General features: G+C 43.7%; 1 protein-coding gene across 1 annotated transcript; it reads right to left on the bottom strand.

Moving 5' to 3' along the window:
- Positions 1-6,500: 6,500 nt before the first annotated feature.
- On the bottom strand, positions 6,501-18,358 carry MTX3 (metaxin 3). Its single transcript, XM_064140259.1, has 9 exons — positions 18,239-18,358; positions 17,594-17,663; positions 15,128-15,204; positions 12,547-12,639; positions 11,446-11,628; positions 11,240-11,316; positions 10,320-10,477; positions 9,819-9,907; positions 6,501-8,375 (listed from the first exon to the last, which is right to left on the bottom strand). Exons 1-9 carry the CDS (start codon positions 18,317-18,319, stop codon positions 8,265-8,267), a joined length of 939 nt encoding a protein of 312 aa, XP_063996329.1. The 5' UTR covers positions 18,320-18,358; the 3' UTR covers positions 6,501-8,264.
- Positions 18,359-18,880: the final 522 nt, after the last annotated feature.

The following is an 18,880-nucleotide window of genomic DNA, read 5'->3' as shown; positions in this document are numbered from 1 at the left end:
GTGCCATCTAGCAGATACTGTGTCTCCCACAAAATACACTTCAGAAAAACAGTCCTGCTTCAGCCCTTTTCAGCACATCACTCTGTTGCTATATTCCCTACACTAGGTGCTACCGGTTGTCAACAACATTTCAACCCCTTTTTTCCCTCTGTGAAGACAGCTACCCGTGCCCAGCTAAAGTAAGGAAGCCAGCTAAACAGAATAGTCTTTGTGAGCTGCTAAGGAAGCAGATAGAACAGATGGGAAACTTCTTTCTTCCCCCATGGAAGTCAGGAGGAGCATTTCTGATTTTTTTTGCATTCTGCACTGAGGAAACAGAACCCTTCAAGGTTTTTTGTGAAAAATAATGTATCTCTGCTCCTTGCAGAAAAGCCACTAATCCAGTGGCTTAGACACTTGCCTAGAGCTGTAGAGCAGCCAAATGAGTTCTCACATTCCTTAATTCAGAGCAGATTGCTGAAATCCCTCTCCCACGTAATCACAGAGTACCAACTATTCCAGGCAAATCTGGGCCTGTTGTGTACCCATCAGTTCCCTTCCCCCCTCTCCAATTTCTTATGTGAGTATGTGCAATCTTTCCTGTCCAAAACAGTACAATTTTTGGTAGATTATATATAGGTTTCAAAAATTCACATCCTCCAACAGCAACAGTTTCAGTAGAGTATGTGCCAGTGGCTGTGGAGCTCTTCCTTTTCCCAATGGCTGCTGCTGAGAAGTGGAGCATGCCACTAAAGGCATTTCTACAGGTATCTCCCATTGTAGTCACAACTAAGAGCAAAACTCACTGGGAAATCCTTACCTGAGCACACGCAGCTCCTTTGAACCAAATATCAGAAAACCTCTCTCTCTCCTCTTTTCAGGTGTTAGGGTTTTTTTGGGCCTTCCAGGATACCCTGTAGCTGGATCCTGCAGGAAAACTTTAAAATTTCCCCTTCATTATCATTTTATCTATTTTTATCTATTTACATTATATATTTAATACTAGTTGAATATAAGTTGAAATAGCTGGCTGTAGGGATGAGAAAATGTTGCAAAGGGAGACTTAAGATTTGAAATAAAACCATCTAAAATGCAGATAAAAGAAAATCACCCCCTTCTGTTGGATAGAACTACCTAAATAAGCAGAAATTGCAAGTGCCCAGACTCTGTAAGAACATGGGCAGGACATAATAACTATATATCAGTGTGGCCAGTAGGACAAGGGAGGTTCTTCTTCGCCTGTACTCAGCACTGGTCAGGCCACACCTTGAGTACTGTGTCCAGTTCTGGGCTCCTCAATTCAAGAGAGATGTTGAGGTGCTGGAACGTGTCCAGAGAAGGGTGATAAAGCTGGTGAGGGGCCTGGAACATAAACCCTATGAGGAGAGGCTGAGGAAGCTGGGGTTGTTTAGCCTGGAGAAGAGGAGGCTCAGGGCTGACCTCATTGATGTCTACAACTAACTGAAGGGACATTGTAGCCAGGTGGGGGTTGGCCTCATCTCCCAGGCAACCAGCAATAGAACAAGGGGACACAGTCTCAAGTTGTGCTGGGGTACGTCTAGGCTGGATGTTAGGAGGAATTTCTTGCCAGAGAGAGTGATTGGCATTGGAATGGGCTGCCCAGGGAGGTGGTGGAGGCACCATCCCTGGAGGTGTTCAAGCAAAGCCTGGCTGAGGCACTTAGTGCCATGGTCTAGTTGACTGGCTAGGGCTGGGTGCTAGGTTGGACTGGATGATCTTGGAGGTCTCTTCCAACCTGGTTGATTCTATGATTCTATGATGCATCAAAGTGAAGAGGGCAGACACAGGGATGCTGTCTGCAGTTCAGTAAGGACAACAGCCTGTTCTTCAAATAGTGAAGGACAGCTTCCAGTATGACCATTGCTACTGCTGTGCCAGTAGTAAACCAGCTGGCAGCAACTGATAAATGATCATTTGCTGTAGTGTGACCTACTCTAGGTGATCCTGCTTTGGCAGGGGAGTTGGACTCATAGGATCACAAGATGTTAAGGGTTGGAAAGGACCTCTGGGGATCATCAAGTCCAACCCCCCTACCAGATCAGGACCACAGAATCTAATGCAAGGTCACACAGGAACACATACATATGGGTCTTAAAAGTCTCTAGAGAAGGATGCTCCATAACCTCTCTGGGGAGCCTGTTCCAGTGCTCCATGACCCTTACAGGAAAGAAATTCTTCCTCATGATGAGGTGGAACTTCCCGTGCTGTAGTTTACATCCATTGCCCCTTGTCTTATCACAAGGGCAACTGAGAAGAGGCTGTCCACTCCCTCTTGACACCCAGCCCTCAGATATTCATAAACATGTATTAGATCCCCTCTAAGTCTTCTCATCACCAGGCCAAAACATCCCAAGTCCCTCAGCCCCTCCTCACAGGGTATGTGCTCCACTCCCTTAATTATCTTTGTAGCTCTCTGTTAGACTCTTCAAGTAGATCTTTGTCCTTCAATGATCTTTTAACATCCCTTCCAACCCCTATGTTCTGTGATTCTGCAATTCTGTGAAAGTGAAACCGGACTCCCACCTCCATCACTTGAAGGTTGCTTTGGCTGAGTTGTAGTAGCTTTGCAGAACCACACTTTCATTTTTGTGATATTCCTCTCTCACATCTGTGCTCTTGGAAACAAAAACCATGAGGTGTTTGTGTGAACTGGCAGGCTGCCTAGCCACCCTTGTCAAAACAGCTTGGCAAATTTGAGCTGAGCACCGGATGCTTGCACAGGAACTGCTTCTATTTAATGAGCCCTCTTGAAACCCAAAGTCATGCAATTTCTCTGCACTCTTCATTGATGCAAGGACCAGAAACACTGAATTTTAGTAACAGTAAATCACAAACAGACCACACATACAGCACTTCAGCACTGTAAAAATTTGGAACACTGACATTCATGATGAAGAAAACGCCCATGTGGTTTTAATAAGCAAATGGGCAAAGGGGAGCTGAACATAGCTAAGTTATGGCCTTGTGTCACAGGCTGATCCACTGTAAGATCTTATTTGCTATACAGCTGAAGTTGTCACATCATTGCTGGTCTCAATTTAGCTTTTAATGAAACTCTGTAAACCTTCCTCACTTGCTCTTGCACTGAGGCAAACTGGCCTAGCACATTACAGGTAACTTCTTTTATTTTTCAGAACCTACAGCAAGCCACTGGATTCCACTCACCTTTTCCCACAGGAGCAGTACAGCCAAAGTAGCCAGCAAAGCAGTCTTTCACAGTCCAGGTATGGTGATACTGAAAAATCTCTCTCACACAGGTCAATGATGGTTAAAGCAGATGCCCCTGATTCCTTTCACTGTCTGACCTTTTCTTTCCTTCTCCCTCCGAGCTTCTCATTCCATGATGTGATGTCAGTTGGCACCTGGGATCTGTTCCCTGGAGCTTTGCTTCAGGCAAAACCAGCAAACCAGTGTGGTACAGGGACCACTGGACTGCCCTTGTTTGCTTCAACACATCCCAGATGTCATGCAAAAAATTCACCTGCCTTCCTGGTAGCTACCTCTGATACAGAACTTTACTCCAGAATGAGCTGCCCCACTGGGGAGATCTCTTAGTGCAAGGAGGAAACCAGTGCAGTGGAGCTTGGCTTCTGCTCTGCTGCCCAGACCAGGCTACAAGGTACTATCATCTGTGCAATGGCTGGATCTCACAGAGCAGCAGTGCTGCTGAAAACCTTGCACGCCAGGTATCACATGGGCATATCCTTGGCAAGTGTCAAGAGAATAGCTTCTCACTCAGAAACCCACCTATGCTCAACCATTTCTTGCCTTTCCAAGCAAGGAGTAGCACTTCCAAGCTCTGGAGGTAAAGCTACCTCATGGGTGCTCCTTGACCTACTTCAGGAACTAAATGTTTAAGTCAAAGCTGCTTAAAGATGCTGTTCAACAGGCACACATCTGGGAGTTCCCAAAAGTGTAAGTCAGAGAGCATCATCTATGGTGATTAAAATGCCTGGACCAACTAGGCAGAGTAGAGTGGCTTTTCCACTGGTACCATTACAGTTGAAAGAAGACAGTGGCCAGATGCTGAGTGAAAAGCTCTGGGGTAGTGCTGTGAGCTAATGCCAGCCAGCTCCAAGATGGGGTCCCTGTTGGGCAAGGCTAAGCCTATCATTGATGATGACAGCACTTCTGTGACAACACATGCAAGAACAGTAAAAAAGCCTGTGCAAGGGCAGTTGGGAGAAAGAATTTGTGAACAAGCTCTGCAACTACAGAGCAGAAACAGCTCTGCATACACCAGAGTCAGTGAGGAAGGGTGCTCCAGGCACTAGAGATTCCCCTGCAGCCTGTGGTGAAGGCCATGGTGAGACAGGCTGTCCCGCTGCAGCCCATGAAAGATAGTAGTGGAACTGATATTAGCCTGAAGCCCATGAAGGATCCCAAGCCACAGCAGAGGATACTCAAGAGGCTGTGACCTGTGGGAAGCTCACACTGGAGCAGTTTGTGGCCCCATGGAAAGAGGAACCCATGCCGAAGCAGGTTTGTTGGCAGGACTTGTGCTATTGTAGAGGACCCATGTTTGACAAGTCCATCCCTGAAGAACTACACCCCATGGAAAGCACTCACCATGAAGCAGCTCATGAACTGCTTGCCTGTGGGAAGGACTCACACTGGTGAAGCTAATGGGAACACTGTCTCCCATGGATAGGGTGCTGTGATGGAGCAGGGAACAGTGTGAGGAGTCTTCCATCCATGGAAGGATGAGCACTAGTGAAAACATGAAATGAACTGACTGCAACCCATGTTCTCAACTCCACGGGGTTGCTGCTGGTATAGAACATAGAGCAATTGGGAGTAAATCTAATCCTGGGAAGAAGGGAGGGGTGGGGAGGAAGGTGTGTGTGTTTTAAGATTCAGCTTTCCTGCTCATTATCCTGCACTGACTTGACTGGAAATAAACTAAGCTGATTTCCCCAAGTTGAGTCTGTTTTCCCTCTGACGGTAATTGCTTGCTGAATGATCTCTTCCTCAATCCACAAACTGTTCATTCTCTCTTCCCTGACCAGCTTAGGAGAGGTAGAGTGATAGACCAGTTTGGTGAACACCAGCTGTTGACCCAGGTAGGGTCAACAGGTCTGTACTGCAATGACAAGAATAAAATCAAGTAAGAAAGAAAACCTATTTATGCAAGTCTGGACACCATTTTAACCAGGAATCAAACACAAATGGGTCCTTCACTTAATGGAGTGTCTAATGGTATGGGCAGGATCTATTAAAAATAATATTATTTATTATACATTTTGATATTCAGGAATCTTGCCACAGATCATGATTTTTAATAAGTTCTTTGCACAGTCATGGAAAGCATTACACAGAGGGGAAAACAGGGTATCCAGAACAATTAAGAAATAACTAGTAATAACACAATAAACCTTAAAACATTTTGGAAGGAGAATCTTATGGCCAATGTGCCACTCGCCCTCAAGGGAGACCCAAGAAGCTACTTTCTGCTAAGGCAGAAGGCACAACAGAATTCAGATACAGAGAGGCTTGTGCACAAAATGCCCAGCATTTTCAGACTGCAGAGCTGCACCATGTGCAACAGCCAGTTGCTCTGTACCAGGTGCACATTTTGCATGCAATGGTTTCAAAGCTCTACCACTGCTGCCCAGCCAGAGGGGCTGACCCCTGATCTGCAAACCACCTGCAGTGTCAGGAAGCAGAGAAATGCCAAAGAGCTTTTCGCTCCACAGCTAAGGTAGCTAGCTAAGGATTCTTAATCTCAACAGACACATAAATTTTCAGGATTCATGTTGCTGTGTTAGGCATCTACTTTAAGAAGATGGATCACATCTAGATTCCACCTTTCTCCACCATCCAGAGAAGCCTTGACTGCTTTGGATGCAGATGGCTAGTTATTTACACTGACTCTACCCTGGACAACCTTAAATGCTCAGCTGCAAAACTCAGGTACCTAAACATGTCAGTAAACTAATGGGCAAGTCTGAGTTAACGTGCCAGAAATTACACTTTCCCCATAAAGCAGTTTGGATTTGAATTCGACTTTGATCAAAACCAGAACAAAAGACAGGAAAAAGATACATGGCTGTGCACCCTTAGTAGATGCCTGGGATGGTGTGCACCGCTTCATGCAGTACTTGTGATCTGTAGCCCTGCTGTCCTCTGCCATCCAATGAATTAAGTTACTCAGGCACTGGTTTGTCAAAATTTGGCTGTAACACAGCCCAACACTCCAATTTAATAAGACTAGAAACTTCTGCCCTTCCCTGTTTCCTCTTCCTAAAAACAACTGTGTTGAAAGGTTTAGTACTCAAGAGTTGTGATTTAAGCTTAAAATCTGAAATCATGGATACACTAAATCATTCCAGTTTCTTGTTTTAGCATCCCATAGGTTGGTCGGTTGGTTTTTTGTTAGGCTTTTTTGGGGTTTTGTTCTTATTTCCCCCCACAGACAAGATAAACTTTTTTGCAAAGAAAAGTAGAATGTTATTAAAAACTGACATGATTTCCATAGAGAAACACACCCAAAACTCCACTAAAAATCAAAAATTTTAATCTTGGAACAACAACTTTTTTACAAAGAGATTTTAAGGACTGAGTGTACATATTCACAAACGCAACAAACTAAGGCATCTTCTCTATAGCCATGTTTAAAAAATGAAGACCTCAGATTTTATCTCATTTAAACCTTATCAAGACACAGGCAGTAAAAATGTTAAATATTTGACTTAATTTTATATGCAGTGGACTGTCATTTTATACAACTATCATGAACATGAGCTAGATTGATTTGAAATCACTGAAACAAATATTCTAGTAAAAGCATGAAGCTTAAACAGTATTTTAAAGTGCTCGTTAAAAAGTCAACATTTCAATTAAGAAACGTTAAAGAAATTACATTCCTTTCAAATGAAATCTGAAAGTACAGTATGTACACAATCTACAGGCTTGTCTTTATAAATAGGAAATAGTTCTCTATATCCCTCAAACATGACCAGTAGCTGCAACGAATCTGAAAGACTATTTCGGTTTGGCCAGAAAAAGCAAAAAAATGCAACAGACATCCCATGCATACAGCTACTGGAACTCTGTATCCGAAGTGCTCACAGACTCACAGGTGTTGGAAGGGACTTTGGCCAATCCCTTTGACTAATTCTCTTCACAACCACTCACGAAGCATCTGCCACTATGCTGCCAATAGAAAATTGCAGCATCTCTATTGTAACAGTACTGTTTGGGTCTCTAGAACTGCCAAGAGAAAACACTGGTAGGAGAAAATGTAATGAGATAGAAGTCCCTTAATAAAACAGAAGAAAGAGGCATTGTGATGTAATACATTTGCACAGATAAAGAACTCTAAAGCAGACTGTTGAACAATGAAACTTCAGATGCTCTTCAGGTTTTGAAAGAATTGTAGTGGTTATTAAAAATAAGACAGAACTAATTAAAGGCATCTACAACAAACCGAAAAGCCTACATCAGCTTTCTCATAAAGCCTTAACCAGTAACTTTCAACACATAGATCAATGTTTGCTAGTCAAGTCTCTTGTCTAGCTTCTCCCCCTTATTACCAGTCAGTCCTCTGATTCTGACTCACTGGTATTGCAGCATGTGGTATTACCCTGTGTGCAGGTTATGCCTGTTTCACACAGGACTAACACCAGGTACCTGTGAAATGTCAGTAATGCTTTTCAGCAATCCCCTTGAAAGTAGAATCTGATGTGCTTTCAAAAATATAATTGACCTTAAAATGCAAGGCCCAAAAGCCTTCAAGAAAGCACAGCAAAAAATGTTTGACTTATTCCATTGATTTTCACTTCTCAACTGCCATGCAGAGCCAACATCTCATTTGCTTCTGCAGCCCTTTCATAGATTTTGCAACTATACTTCATAATTTTCAGAGTATACAGGGTATAAAAGAGTATACCCACTCACATCTTGTAACATGATTACAGTAAGATCAGAACCTACAAAATAAGGTTGAACATTCCATAAGTGAGATTTTAACTTTCGGTCAACATTTCTGCTAGGCTAAATGCAAAAATATGCTATACAAAAACACTTTAATGTCTGCAGGAATAAGCCTTGTGTTAATCTTTGCCTTAGCTTAGTGTGTGATCAGCCTGAACTACAGAATTTTTTTAAAGCACTGGTAGATAAGAGATTGTAAAGCTGTGTTTCTTCCCTACTTACACCCATTAACAGAGTCTTTTCTTGCAAAACAACAATCATGTGAAAAAATACACTGTGGTGCTCCTAAGAGTTGAAGGCAAACACATGTGTATGGGCAACAAAAGCTGTCAAGGCGACAAACGATTCAGCGGAGTTATTTCTTCTCCACCTGCAGCAAGCTTGAGTGTCGTTAGCTTTCGGGGGGGATGCTGAGGACTCTTACGGAGGTTGTCATCCATCTGCAGAGAAATAATGAGACCTGAATCTGGCCAACAGTAGAATACAGATTATACAATTAGTCTGTCTGTGTGAGGTGCCATCATTAATGCTGGTTTGGGGCTGTTGTTTCAGGCCCAGTCAACGTAATGGATTGGTTCCTTGACACTCCCAAGTACATGCTTGTGTTAGAGCTGGTACCCATTACATCTGTTGTATCAAACCCAGGGCAAACAGGTGTGCTTCTGGCTCAATTTCATCAAGAGTACTGAAGAAAGCAACACTGCTTCTAAGAGATCAAAGTTTTAAATTTGCAAAGTAGCTAAATGCTGCTAGAAAGCAGATCAAAAGCGAAACTACTAACACTAGCAGCTGTTTCTCCACATTAAGCACCTTGCAAGAACAAATCTTCTTCAAACTTGGAATGTTCCAGAGGTGCTGCATGAGTTTAGATCAGTTACATATTTCAAAAAGTATTTATTAAAGAAGTTAAGACCTTTTCAAAGACAGGTTTAAATTAATCTCTGAATATAAAGATATTACATTTAAATTATATTCAGTGATTTATTTAAATGTAATATATTTATATTCAGAGATTAAAGATATTACATCCTCACAGAGAATCAATCTAATTTCCTGTGCATGATGTGGTATCAAAAACAGTCTGGCTGCTACAGAATAAACATGGTCAGAGAATAGCACACATAGGAAATCTCAAGAGGTTGTCTAGTTCATTCCATTTCCTTGAGGTTGGATCAGCTTTACGTAAATCGTGCCTGATGAGTGTCTGTGTAACCCACTCTAAAACTTGCACAGCTGTACTTCAATATTACAAAGAGGTAATACAATCAATGCCTATTCCTACAGAAGCTGCTCACAGTTAATGGTCCACTTCATACACTGAACTTTTTCTGGAGGAAATGCCTTCGATTTCACTAGTTTAAGTGCTCTGCCTGCATCAACAGACTAACTGTTCACAAGTATTCTCCATGTAAGCTGTATAGCTTTTGACAGGTGCTGAGGGCCAGCCTTAGAAACAAAGAATATAAAGAAGTAAATCTAGGTGTGGAACAAGCGGAAGAGTGACTCTAAGTTAGTGACTATAGTGTTCAGCATGAAGAAAGGAGAGCTTGTGATCAGTCTTAACTTGCAAGGCTGCTTCAGAGTTTTGGTCAATTCATTTGCCCCCTCCTTTGCTGGAATGTACTTTTGTGGAAAGATCCTCCTTTTTTCAGTGTGGACACTTGCAACACAATGTTCTTTTGATTGTAAAATTTTCTAAATAAAGAGGCTTCATTCATTCCTCCTTTCAAATTACACAGTACTGTTCCTGCCCCTCTATATAAAGTAACTCACTAGAAAAGAAGTAATTAAAATGTCCATTGTACAGTTGCAGTTGTCATGCAAGAATATCTGTGAACAGACAACAACAGAGCAGGAAAATTAGTAACTGAAGCAAAAGTGACCTTTTCAATCAAGTTGGATTCCTTATTTACAAGCTGTGTGAGTTTCTGCAGATTAGCATCTGCTATATCCTGTCCAGCTGGAGAATGGCCTGGAGAGTGAAGGTAGAAAGATGAAAAGTGAAAAGGAATTTACAAAAGCTTTTAAATCTGTAAAAAGTACATTAGAGAGAAATTTCATGCAGTACTTTTTTCCTAAGAACAATTTAAGTGGAAGAGCCATTCCATGTGGGAATAACAGAAGTACTAAGAGTGAGCCATAGCACAGATGCAGGTGCATTTTGCCAATCCTTCATAGAGTCTAAACTGATTATTAACGCTTGCTTTAAATTTACAATCCCTTCTGCACATCTTTAGGAGTTTCTTTACCTGATTTTCCCCCAAGAAGCAACAGCATGAACTACACAATATATAATTTTGCCTCAGTTCACAGATGGAATCCTGAAGTCCTAATCCAAACAACACTATGCAAGGTAAAAAAATAGGAAAAGAAACACATCTTACCTGCAACAGTTAACCTGAAGTAGCAAATTAAAATATCATCACAGAATCGACACAGATTGGGAAGCTGTTTCAAATGCTCTTGTAACTGTACTCTAGGGAAGCACACTTTATAAATGGGTGCAAGGAAACCAAACACAAAGGCATCCAAGGTAGTAGGCCTGAAAAGAATGACAAACCAAAAAAACCCCAAAGTGTCTGAGGTAAGGCATCATGACCTCTACAATGCACCATTTTCTGTGTATATTAAACATAACTCGGGACAGAACACAGTCAGCTCTTCTGGCACTCCAAGCTGGTAAATGCTTTGTACAGCCCACTGATTTCAGCACTTCTAACCTAAAGATATGCTGGCAAGGTGCCAGCAGACCAGAACTCTTTCATAGTGGTCTTAGTGGCTAAAGGAACAAGTTATTTTTCTTAGGACCTGCTGGTGCTGTTTTGTGGGCAATATCTGCTTCCTGACTTCTGCACCTTAGAGGAGTGTTACCAGACGTACCCCCCCGCCATGTAGGCAGCTGTAACATCTGAGGCTTAAAGCACTGTTTATACAAACAAGCCCAGGATGTGACACGCAGTGGTGAGAAAAGCATTTTCTAGTGCTACACTAACTAGTTAGGTTCCTCAGATTTTCTTAGCAGCTCTAGGAAGTATCTGTTTCTGCATAAAATGCAGGATAAGGAAGGCATCACGTTGCCTTAGTCCAAAGATTTTGCGTCCTGTATGCTCATTCAGATTAACCTGAAAAGTAGAGCGTGAGATGAATCTACCATGTAGCACTTCAAACACTCTAGCAAGTTTAACAAAAAGAAACTAGCAGTGTTTACAATGTCATGTGGTACCTGTTCTATCAATTAAAAAAAAAAAAAGGGAAAAAACACAACAACAAAAACAAAACAAACATACAAAAAAATCACACTCACATATCTCCAAAGAAAAACTGAGATGTTCCCAATCTCTTCGACAGGAGATTTAGGCACTCCTTGGCATCCCTGTATATCTGATGAGATACAAGACTGTCTAAGAGCCCAGAGTAGCAAGGCTCTTATTATTTGACAGTATGCTAGACTGTTTCAGCTCCTGCCTTTCACAGTATCAACTTACACATTCTTTACCATGCAACACACACCTGTGCTTCCACCTCAGTGAGACTGTAGAGTGGAGGCCCACCCTTGGTCAGTAATATCCTATTCAGTGCTTCTCTGGACATCTTTCCAGGCAGGTACAACCTCAGTGGGAAAGAAATCTTTGAAGCAAACCATGGCTTTGTCACATTGCAGTAGTTTTCAGCCTCAACCCAGAAAGTGTGCAGCTGTGGCAACACAAAGAAAAATATGACTGGAATTTTAGCAAGAATAGTAGACATCTTAAAAGTTTAATGTCTGAGATCTATTGGAGAAGCAGAAACACCAGAAATCAGGCTCTATTTGAGTCTGTGAGTACACAAAACTCACTCCTGTTTATGCATATATACACACACTCACATACATACACACTGTACATAGAAAACATACTACAAAAAAGATGTGCAACAGCAGGCTTGAACTGTCTAAGCTTTTTTTCTGAGATTTTATATAAATCATAAACAAAAGACATCATAAAATCATGAATCTGTAACCTTATGGGTCAGCTGAAGTGGACAGCCTGTGGTAACAGCTGGCCAGAATATTTGTTTGCTGTACAAACTGAAGCCTAAGTCATTCAAGAGGTACAATGTCTGGGGATTTTTATAGCTCTAACTTACGTACACTAAATTGGTACAGGCATGCAGCCATGTGCTATTTAGAACTGAAAAATGAAACTACTTACAGTATTTTAACTTCTCAAAATTTCCAACTGATCATTTAAAAGGCTTTCATGGTTGTGCAGCCCACATCAGACATACCACATCTTATTCAAAGCTTTATCAAAATAATGAAACAAAAAACAGCCACAGTAAGCTGTTTCAGGATATTGTTTCCCAAAAAAGCATATGAAAGAATAAAACATTCATAGGTACCCTTACAAAATGCATTTCACAAATTCATTACTACTATTTCACATGCCACAAACACACACTTCTCTCTTCTGAAGTTGCTAGGCAGTATTGCCAAAATTGAACTAACAAAGCAAATGTTCTCCAGATAGAGCTACGTCCAACAGGCTTTAATTTAGTGTCTCACATTGGATGTCTCTTACAGTGCTCAGTTCTAAAACTTCTGACCATTATAAAGTATTTCTAAATGCTTACCAATGCAGGACAGAGCTTCTCTTCAAGAAGTGCAATATATGCCAGTGTGTCAGCTCCTTGTTTTGCAGACAACTCATAATCTGCATTGTATTTCTGCAAATTAAAAGAAAAATATTGTATTATAAATAGTGCTACAAAGAACTTTCCAAAGGGATGCTCAAACCACCTCAAAGTTGCTTTAAATGTAACAACTATCAAGCCAGTAAATGTAACATTTTTCAGGACAGAAAAAAATCACTGTAATTCTTTTTCTTCTTTGGGAAAGCTATGTCAAACAACCTTGCATCTCACTCTTCCAGTGTGACATTCTTAGTGTTTGGAGAGCTCCTATGCCTAGAATAAGCTTCTGTGACTTCTTCCATTGCTTTCCAAGCAACTGTCCAGTGGTATGGAGGCAATTACTCAGGATTTAGGGATGCAGCAAACCTCTAGGAAGTCCTAATATTTATTTTTGACAAAAAAGTTGGCATTGAGATGGTGTAAGCCAGAAAAATGCAAGCATTCCCACCTTTTGCTTTTAATTACTATTCTGAAGGTCTGGAAATTGGATGCTTACAATAGAAGAGGCCAAATGCATAGCTAAATTAAAGCAGCTACAGCTGTCTGAGCTTTTAATTCTGACACTGAATCTTCTTAAAGTACATTAAAAGAGTTTGTAAGTTTTGAGGGGAGAGCAGATTCACTGCATTAATATAGTAAGGGGCAGTAATGATCCCCAGGTATCTGAAAGGCAAGCATATTATTGTTTAACTCAGAGAAGGCTTTTTTCCCCCCAACATCACAGAATCATTGGCATTCAGATGGCTATAATACTTCTGAGTTCTAAAACAATTGTCTAAAATCATCTTCAATGCAGAGCTTTAAGATTCTATTTTCCGCCCCATGAGGATTTAAAGCTTCGTTAACACAGCATTCATCAAATAATCTTGACTAGACAGGAACTGTATTTCTATTGTAAAAGCAGTGTAGTGGACTGGAGGACCATCTTAGAAATAAGAAAATTACTCTAGGCTTTATTAGACATCTTTATATACTTTGTGAAGGAATAAATCTAGTAGCTTTATTCTTTGTGAATATTCAGAGATCTGCAGAAGGCAAGCAAGATTTGGCTATGCAATAACATGATGTGTAATCAGAAATGCCTGCAGCTATTTTTAAGCTACAAGGTAAAGAAGAAAAAGCACGTGAATTTAAAAGAATGCTGTATGTATTATTCTTAAAACACAGAACAGTACTGGGAGGCTGTTACCCATTTCAGCCATTAAAATCACACTTACCAGATCTGCAAAGCCATAATGACATTAGAAGTACAATAATTAAGAGCATAGTGCTGAAAAACTGCTCTTTTAAGGCCAGTTGGATAAAGAACTGGCTTGATGGCCACACTCAAAGAGTGGGCTGTCAATGGGTCCATGTTCAGGTGGAACCCAGTGACAACTGGAGTCCCTCAGGGATCAGTCCTGGGACCAGTCTTGTTCAACATGGACAGTGGCACTGAGTGCACCCTCAGCAAGTTTCCTAACCACACCAAGCTGTGTGATGCAGCAGACCTGCTGGAGGGCAGAGATACCATCCAGAGGCACCTGGACAGGCTGGAGAGTTGGGCACAAGCCAACCTCAGGAGGTACACCAAGACCAAGTGCAAGGTCCTGCATCTGGGTCGAGGCAATCCCAAGCACAAATTCAGGCTGGGCAGTGACTGGCTGGAGAGCAGCCCTGAGGAGAGGGACCCAGGGGTGCTGGTGGATGAGAAGCTCAACATGAGCCAGCAGTGTGCACTTGCAACCTGAAGGGCCAACCAGATCCAGGGCTGCATCAGGAGAAGTGTGGCCAGCAGGTCGAAGGAGGTGATTTTCCCCCTCTACTCTGCTCTGGTGAGACCCCACCTGGAGTACTGCATCCAGTTCTGGAGCCCCTATTACAAAAGGGATGTGGACGTGCTGGAGAGTGTCCAGAAAAGGGCCACGAGGACGATCAGAGGGCTGGAGCACCTCTCCTATGAGGACAGACTGAAAGAGATGGGCTTACTCAGTCTGGAGGAGGCTCTGACGTGACCTCATTGTGGCCTTCCAGTATCTGAAGGGGGGGCTACAAAAATAGCTGGGGAGGCACTTTTTAGGATATCAGGTAGTGACAGGACCCGGGGGAATGGAGCAAAGCTGAAGGTGTGTAGGTTCAGACTGGATGTGAGAATGAAGTTGTTCACCATGAGAGTGGTGAGAGCCTGGAATGGGTTGCCCTGGGAGATGGTTGAGGGCCCATTCCTGGAGGTGTTTAAGGCCAGTCTGATTTAGGGTAGGGCATCCCTGCCCATGGCAGGGGGGTTGGAATTAGATGATCCTTGTGGTCCCTTTCAACCCTGACGGATTCTATGATGCTGTGCCTATTTTTAAATCCTTCACATAATGAACAGACTCTGAAACATCAACCTGTAATCTGTAAGGCACCATTTTGCAATTCTCATGCAAGTATGAAAAACAAGAGAACACTAGCTCAGAACTGAGTTACACATGTTCATAAGTCTGTATCAATGCATACAGGGGACATGCAAAGTCACTACAAGGCAGGGAAAGACACCCACCTGCTTTCTTAAGAAGTTTAGTATTTTTGCTGGCTGAGAAATAACAGTATCTTCTGATATCAGAACTGGCACATCTCCTAGAAGGCAGAAATAAAACAGTCAACAATTTATATGGATGAATTCTAAAATAACTGGAAAGCAATCAGTCACTCCATCTACTTCCCTCTTCTCCACAGCATGCTGTGATCTTCCTGATATGTATGCATAAACTAAGCCTTACATAGCAAGAGAGTTACACTAAGGTCACAAACACATTTAGGGTATTGTGCCCTTCAGTAATAGCAATGCACTAGAAAATGGCCCACATCCAAGCCAATGTACTATCCCAGGTATCTGATACTCTCAGAACTAGGCTACTTGTCTGGGTTTCAGGTGTTTTCCAGCAGAGCCCAGCTGCCCTTGCAACTCATTAACTTCTGGGCCTCCTTCCTTCTGTAATTTTTCTGTGCCATTCCCCTCCAAATCTCTTTTAAAGACTTGTTTCTCTAGCCTTGCCACAATCACTGCCCAAGATATCACAATATAACTCTGAACTATTCGTTAGCCAAGAATTTCCCTTATACCAGATCTTACTGGTCAGCCTTCACTCATCTAAGTTCAGAGTCAAAGACTGCAGAGTGTAAAATCTCTCTAAGTGGGGCTATCTTATAGCATTACTCACAGTGCAATTGCCACAATGAGCCCAATATGACTGTGCTGATAAATGCTATTATATTGTCACTTATCAGTAATCCTATTTGGATTTTTTAACGGCTTTTATGTATATGTATGAAGAAAGCAAATGAACTTTTGACAAGCACACCCAGACAGTTCTCAGCATTTTCTGCTAACAGAAAATTGTACACTGAAAAACAAGAGTCAAAGATGCAACTTCTGCATGGATACCACAATGCCTGAACTGATGATGTGGTAAGTGTAAATGACAGAGTACATCAACCCTCCAGCGCTTTAACCTCTCTGGAATACACCAAGAGAGTAATTTAAATGCAGAGCAAACAGACAAGCAACGAGTAGAAGTATCCAACACAATTAAGTCATCTCTGATACCTTATCTTTAACTTCTCTGGCAACTAGACTATGCCACCTTCACTGAGACAACCTCTCCAACTCAGCACAGTACTAAACATCCCAGCTGGTGCAAGTTACACTTTTGAGGCTCACATTCTACTTCCCAAAATACCAGCCTGTTAAATTATGTCTAATTAAAGCACACTGTCTCCATACGTGAGACTAGTTACTAACATTACAAGTGCAAAAAGATGAAAAATTTGCTTTCACTATAGCAGTATTTCTGACTGCCTGACAGTCACATGCACGCATTTGCCCACTGCTTCACCCAAACACATTCTAATGAAGTGACCTCTGAGGCACTTAGTTTTCAAGAAAAGACTGCATGACGCACTCGGTGTCATGGTCTAGTTGACTGGATAGGGCTGAGTGCTAGGTTGGACTGGATGATCTTGGAGGTCTCTTCCAACCTGGTTGATTCTATGATTCAACCCCCACCTGGCTACAACCTCCCTTCAGGTAGTTCAGCAGAATTTCACAGTATCACAGTATCATCAGGGTTGGAAGAGACCTCACAGATCAGCAAGTCCAACCCTTTACCACAGAGCTCAAGGCTAGACCATGGCACCAAGTGCCACGTCCAACCTTGCCTTGAACAGCTCCAGGGACGGCGACTCCACCACCTCCCCGGGCAGCCCATTCCAGTGTCCAATGACTCTCTCGGCGAAGAACTTTCTCCTCACTTCGAGCCTAAATCTCCCCTGGTGCAGCCTGAGGCTGTGTCCTCTCGTTCTGGCGCTGGCCACCTGTGAGAAGAGAGCAACCTCTTCCTGGCCACAACCACCCTTCAGGTAGTTGTAGACAGCAATAAGGTCACCCCTATAGCCTTTTTTCCCTCCTCTCATTACCAAGGCTGACAAGATTTTTTTCATAGAGGGAACTTGGGGGGGCAGGGGGAGAGACAAAAATTGAGCTTCTGAGGTAGAGGAAGGAAGGAGAAAAATTAACCAAAATAACTACTTTCTATATAAAATCTGTAGTTTTTTCTAGCTTCATTTACTTAGATTACCACTTAAAGGTAAGTATGCTACAAAATTGTCCTAGCATCTTACACTTGAAATGTTCATACAGAACAGTAGAGAATTAGGATTGTGTTGGCAATGCAAGAAAAAAAGTTAAGATGTTTAATAGCAGCCTTTCTTCATTCATACTACTTCCAAAATGGAATTCATGCACATGAAGTGATACCAATTCTTCATTCCATTATTTTATTTCCATAAAATCATCACACTCGATCCTGTAAAGTCACTTAATTGTTGTACTGCCAAAACCGACAGCCTTCACTGGAGGAACTTACAGGCGCCAACACAGAGCAAACTCAGAATCACTGCAGAAACTGAAATCCACGTTTAAAACGTGACTATAATCTAAAGAATAAAAATAAACCAAAGAAGGTACCTTTTGGAGCTCTCCATGAGTTATCTATAGTATGCACGGTAAGGGGCGCACCAGAAAACTTGGCATAAGCCTACAATAAAGATTGAGGGGTGAGGGGGAAAGAGTCAGCACGTGTAAGGACGTGTAACACAGCGCTTTGAAAGTTGTTACAAGCGGCTTCGGGCACTGAGGACGGTCTGAAAAGTAAGTGCGTATTTGCTATTAGCGGACCTGCAGTGCCCCAGTTCGTTTCCAGGCACTGCCACCCGCTGAGGCCAGGACCTAGCGGCCCTGGAGCCCGCGCGGCACCGTCAGGACGGACAGCAGCAGCAGCCCCGACCGACGCCCCGCGGGGCAAGCACGGCTCGGCCCGCACTACGGCTGCTCCCGGAGGGCAAGCGGCCGCGCCGGCCCGCCGAGCCCCACCGCACAGCCCCGGCCAGGCACGGCAGCCGCGGTCAGGCCCTCGCCCGGCACGCACTCAGCCTCAGGGCTACGAGGCCGAGCGCGCCCCGCGGTGGCGGCGCCGATGCCTTCCCCAAGGGCAAGAGCCCCGCGGACAGCCATGCCGCTGGCAGGCAAGCACATGGTACCGACCGACCGTCCGTCCGTCTGTTCATCCCTCCCTCCTTCCCTTCCCGCGGTGGGGGGGCCGCCAGCCGTTACCATAACGATTAGAGACTCCGGGTGCAGGGACGGTAGCCCCCAGTCGCCGCCCCAGCAGCTGAGCTGCATGGGAGCCGCCATCTTGCGCGCCGCCCGCGTCAGCGCGGGAAGCGCGGCGCTGCTGCCCCCGCATGGCGGCACCCGGGCGGCACCCGAGCGGCCCCGGCCGCGCCCCGCAGGCGGAGGAGGGGACGGTGGGCGCGCGCCTGCGGGGCCGCCGGCGCCTCCCGAGGGCACGTGGCCGGGCAGCTGCGGGGGCCTTGGGTAAGGGCGGCCTGGCTTGGGTTCAGTCGCCGCTGTCTGCGGGCCGGGCCCAAAGGAGAGGCGTCTGGAGGCGTCGCTGAGGGGAAAAGATCTGCAGCAGCCCGGAGCCGTCGCCCTTTGAGGAAACGCCGGCTGCCTGCACGGAGGCACCGTAACTTCAAGTGTGAAACACGGCGGGTTGTGCCACCCTGTTGTGGAACTCCAGCAGTATTCTGGCTCTGTCGTGACACACGGAGCCTCGGCTTTCCACAGGAGCGTCTGATCGAATGTGCAAAGCAGTCACCAGCAATTTAGTTTTAAAAATAAGGAGCTCAACATCATGTGGTGCCAGCTTTGACCAGGTTGTAATGATAGCCCGTTCAGTGTGGTTTTTTTTTA

The sequence above is a fragment of the Pogoniulus pusillus genome, chromosome Z (assembly GCF_015220805.1).
Source record: "Pogoniulus pusillus isolate bPogPus1 chromosome Z, bPogPus1.pri, whole genome shotgun sequence".
Taxonomy (NCBI): Eukaryota; Metazoa; Chordata; class Aves; order Piciformes; family Lybiidae; genus Pogoniulus; species Pogoniulus pusillus.
The sequence above is the reverse complement of the archived record's forward strand: the minus strand, read 5'-3'. Positions and strand labels throughout refer to the sequence as shown.

Excerpts from the sequence above, each read along its gene's own strand:
- MTX3 (XM_064140259.1), bottom strand. The coding sequence starts at position 18,319 with ATGGCGGCTCCCATGCAGCTCAGCTGCTGGGGCGGCGACTGGGGGCTA. Across the intron at positions 12,640-15,127 it reads TAAACTTCTTAAGAAAGCAG|AAATACAATGCAGATTATGA; the intron begins GTGGGTGTCTTT and ends TTTAATTTGCAG. Across the intron at positions 10,478-11,239 it reads CAGTTTTTCTTTGGAGATAT|GCCTACTACCTTGGATGCCT; the intron begins GTGAGTGTGATT and ends CATTCTTTTCAG.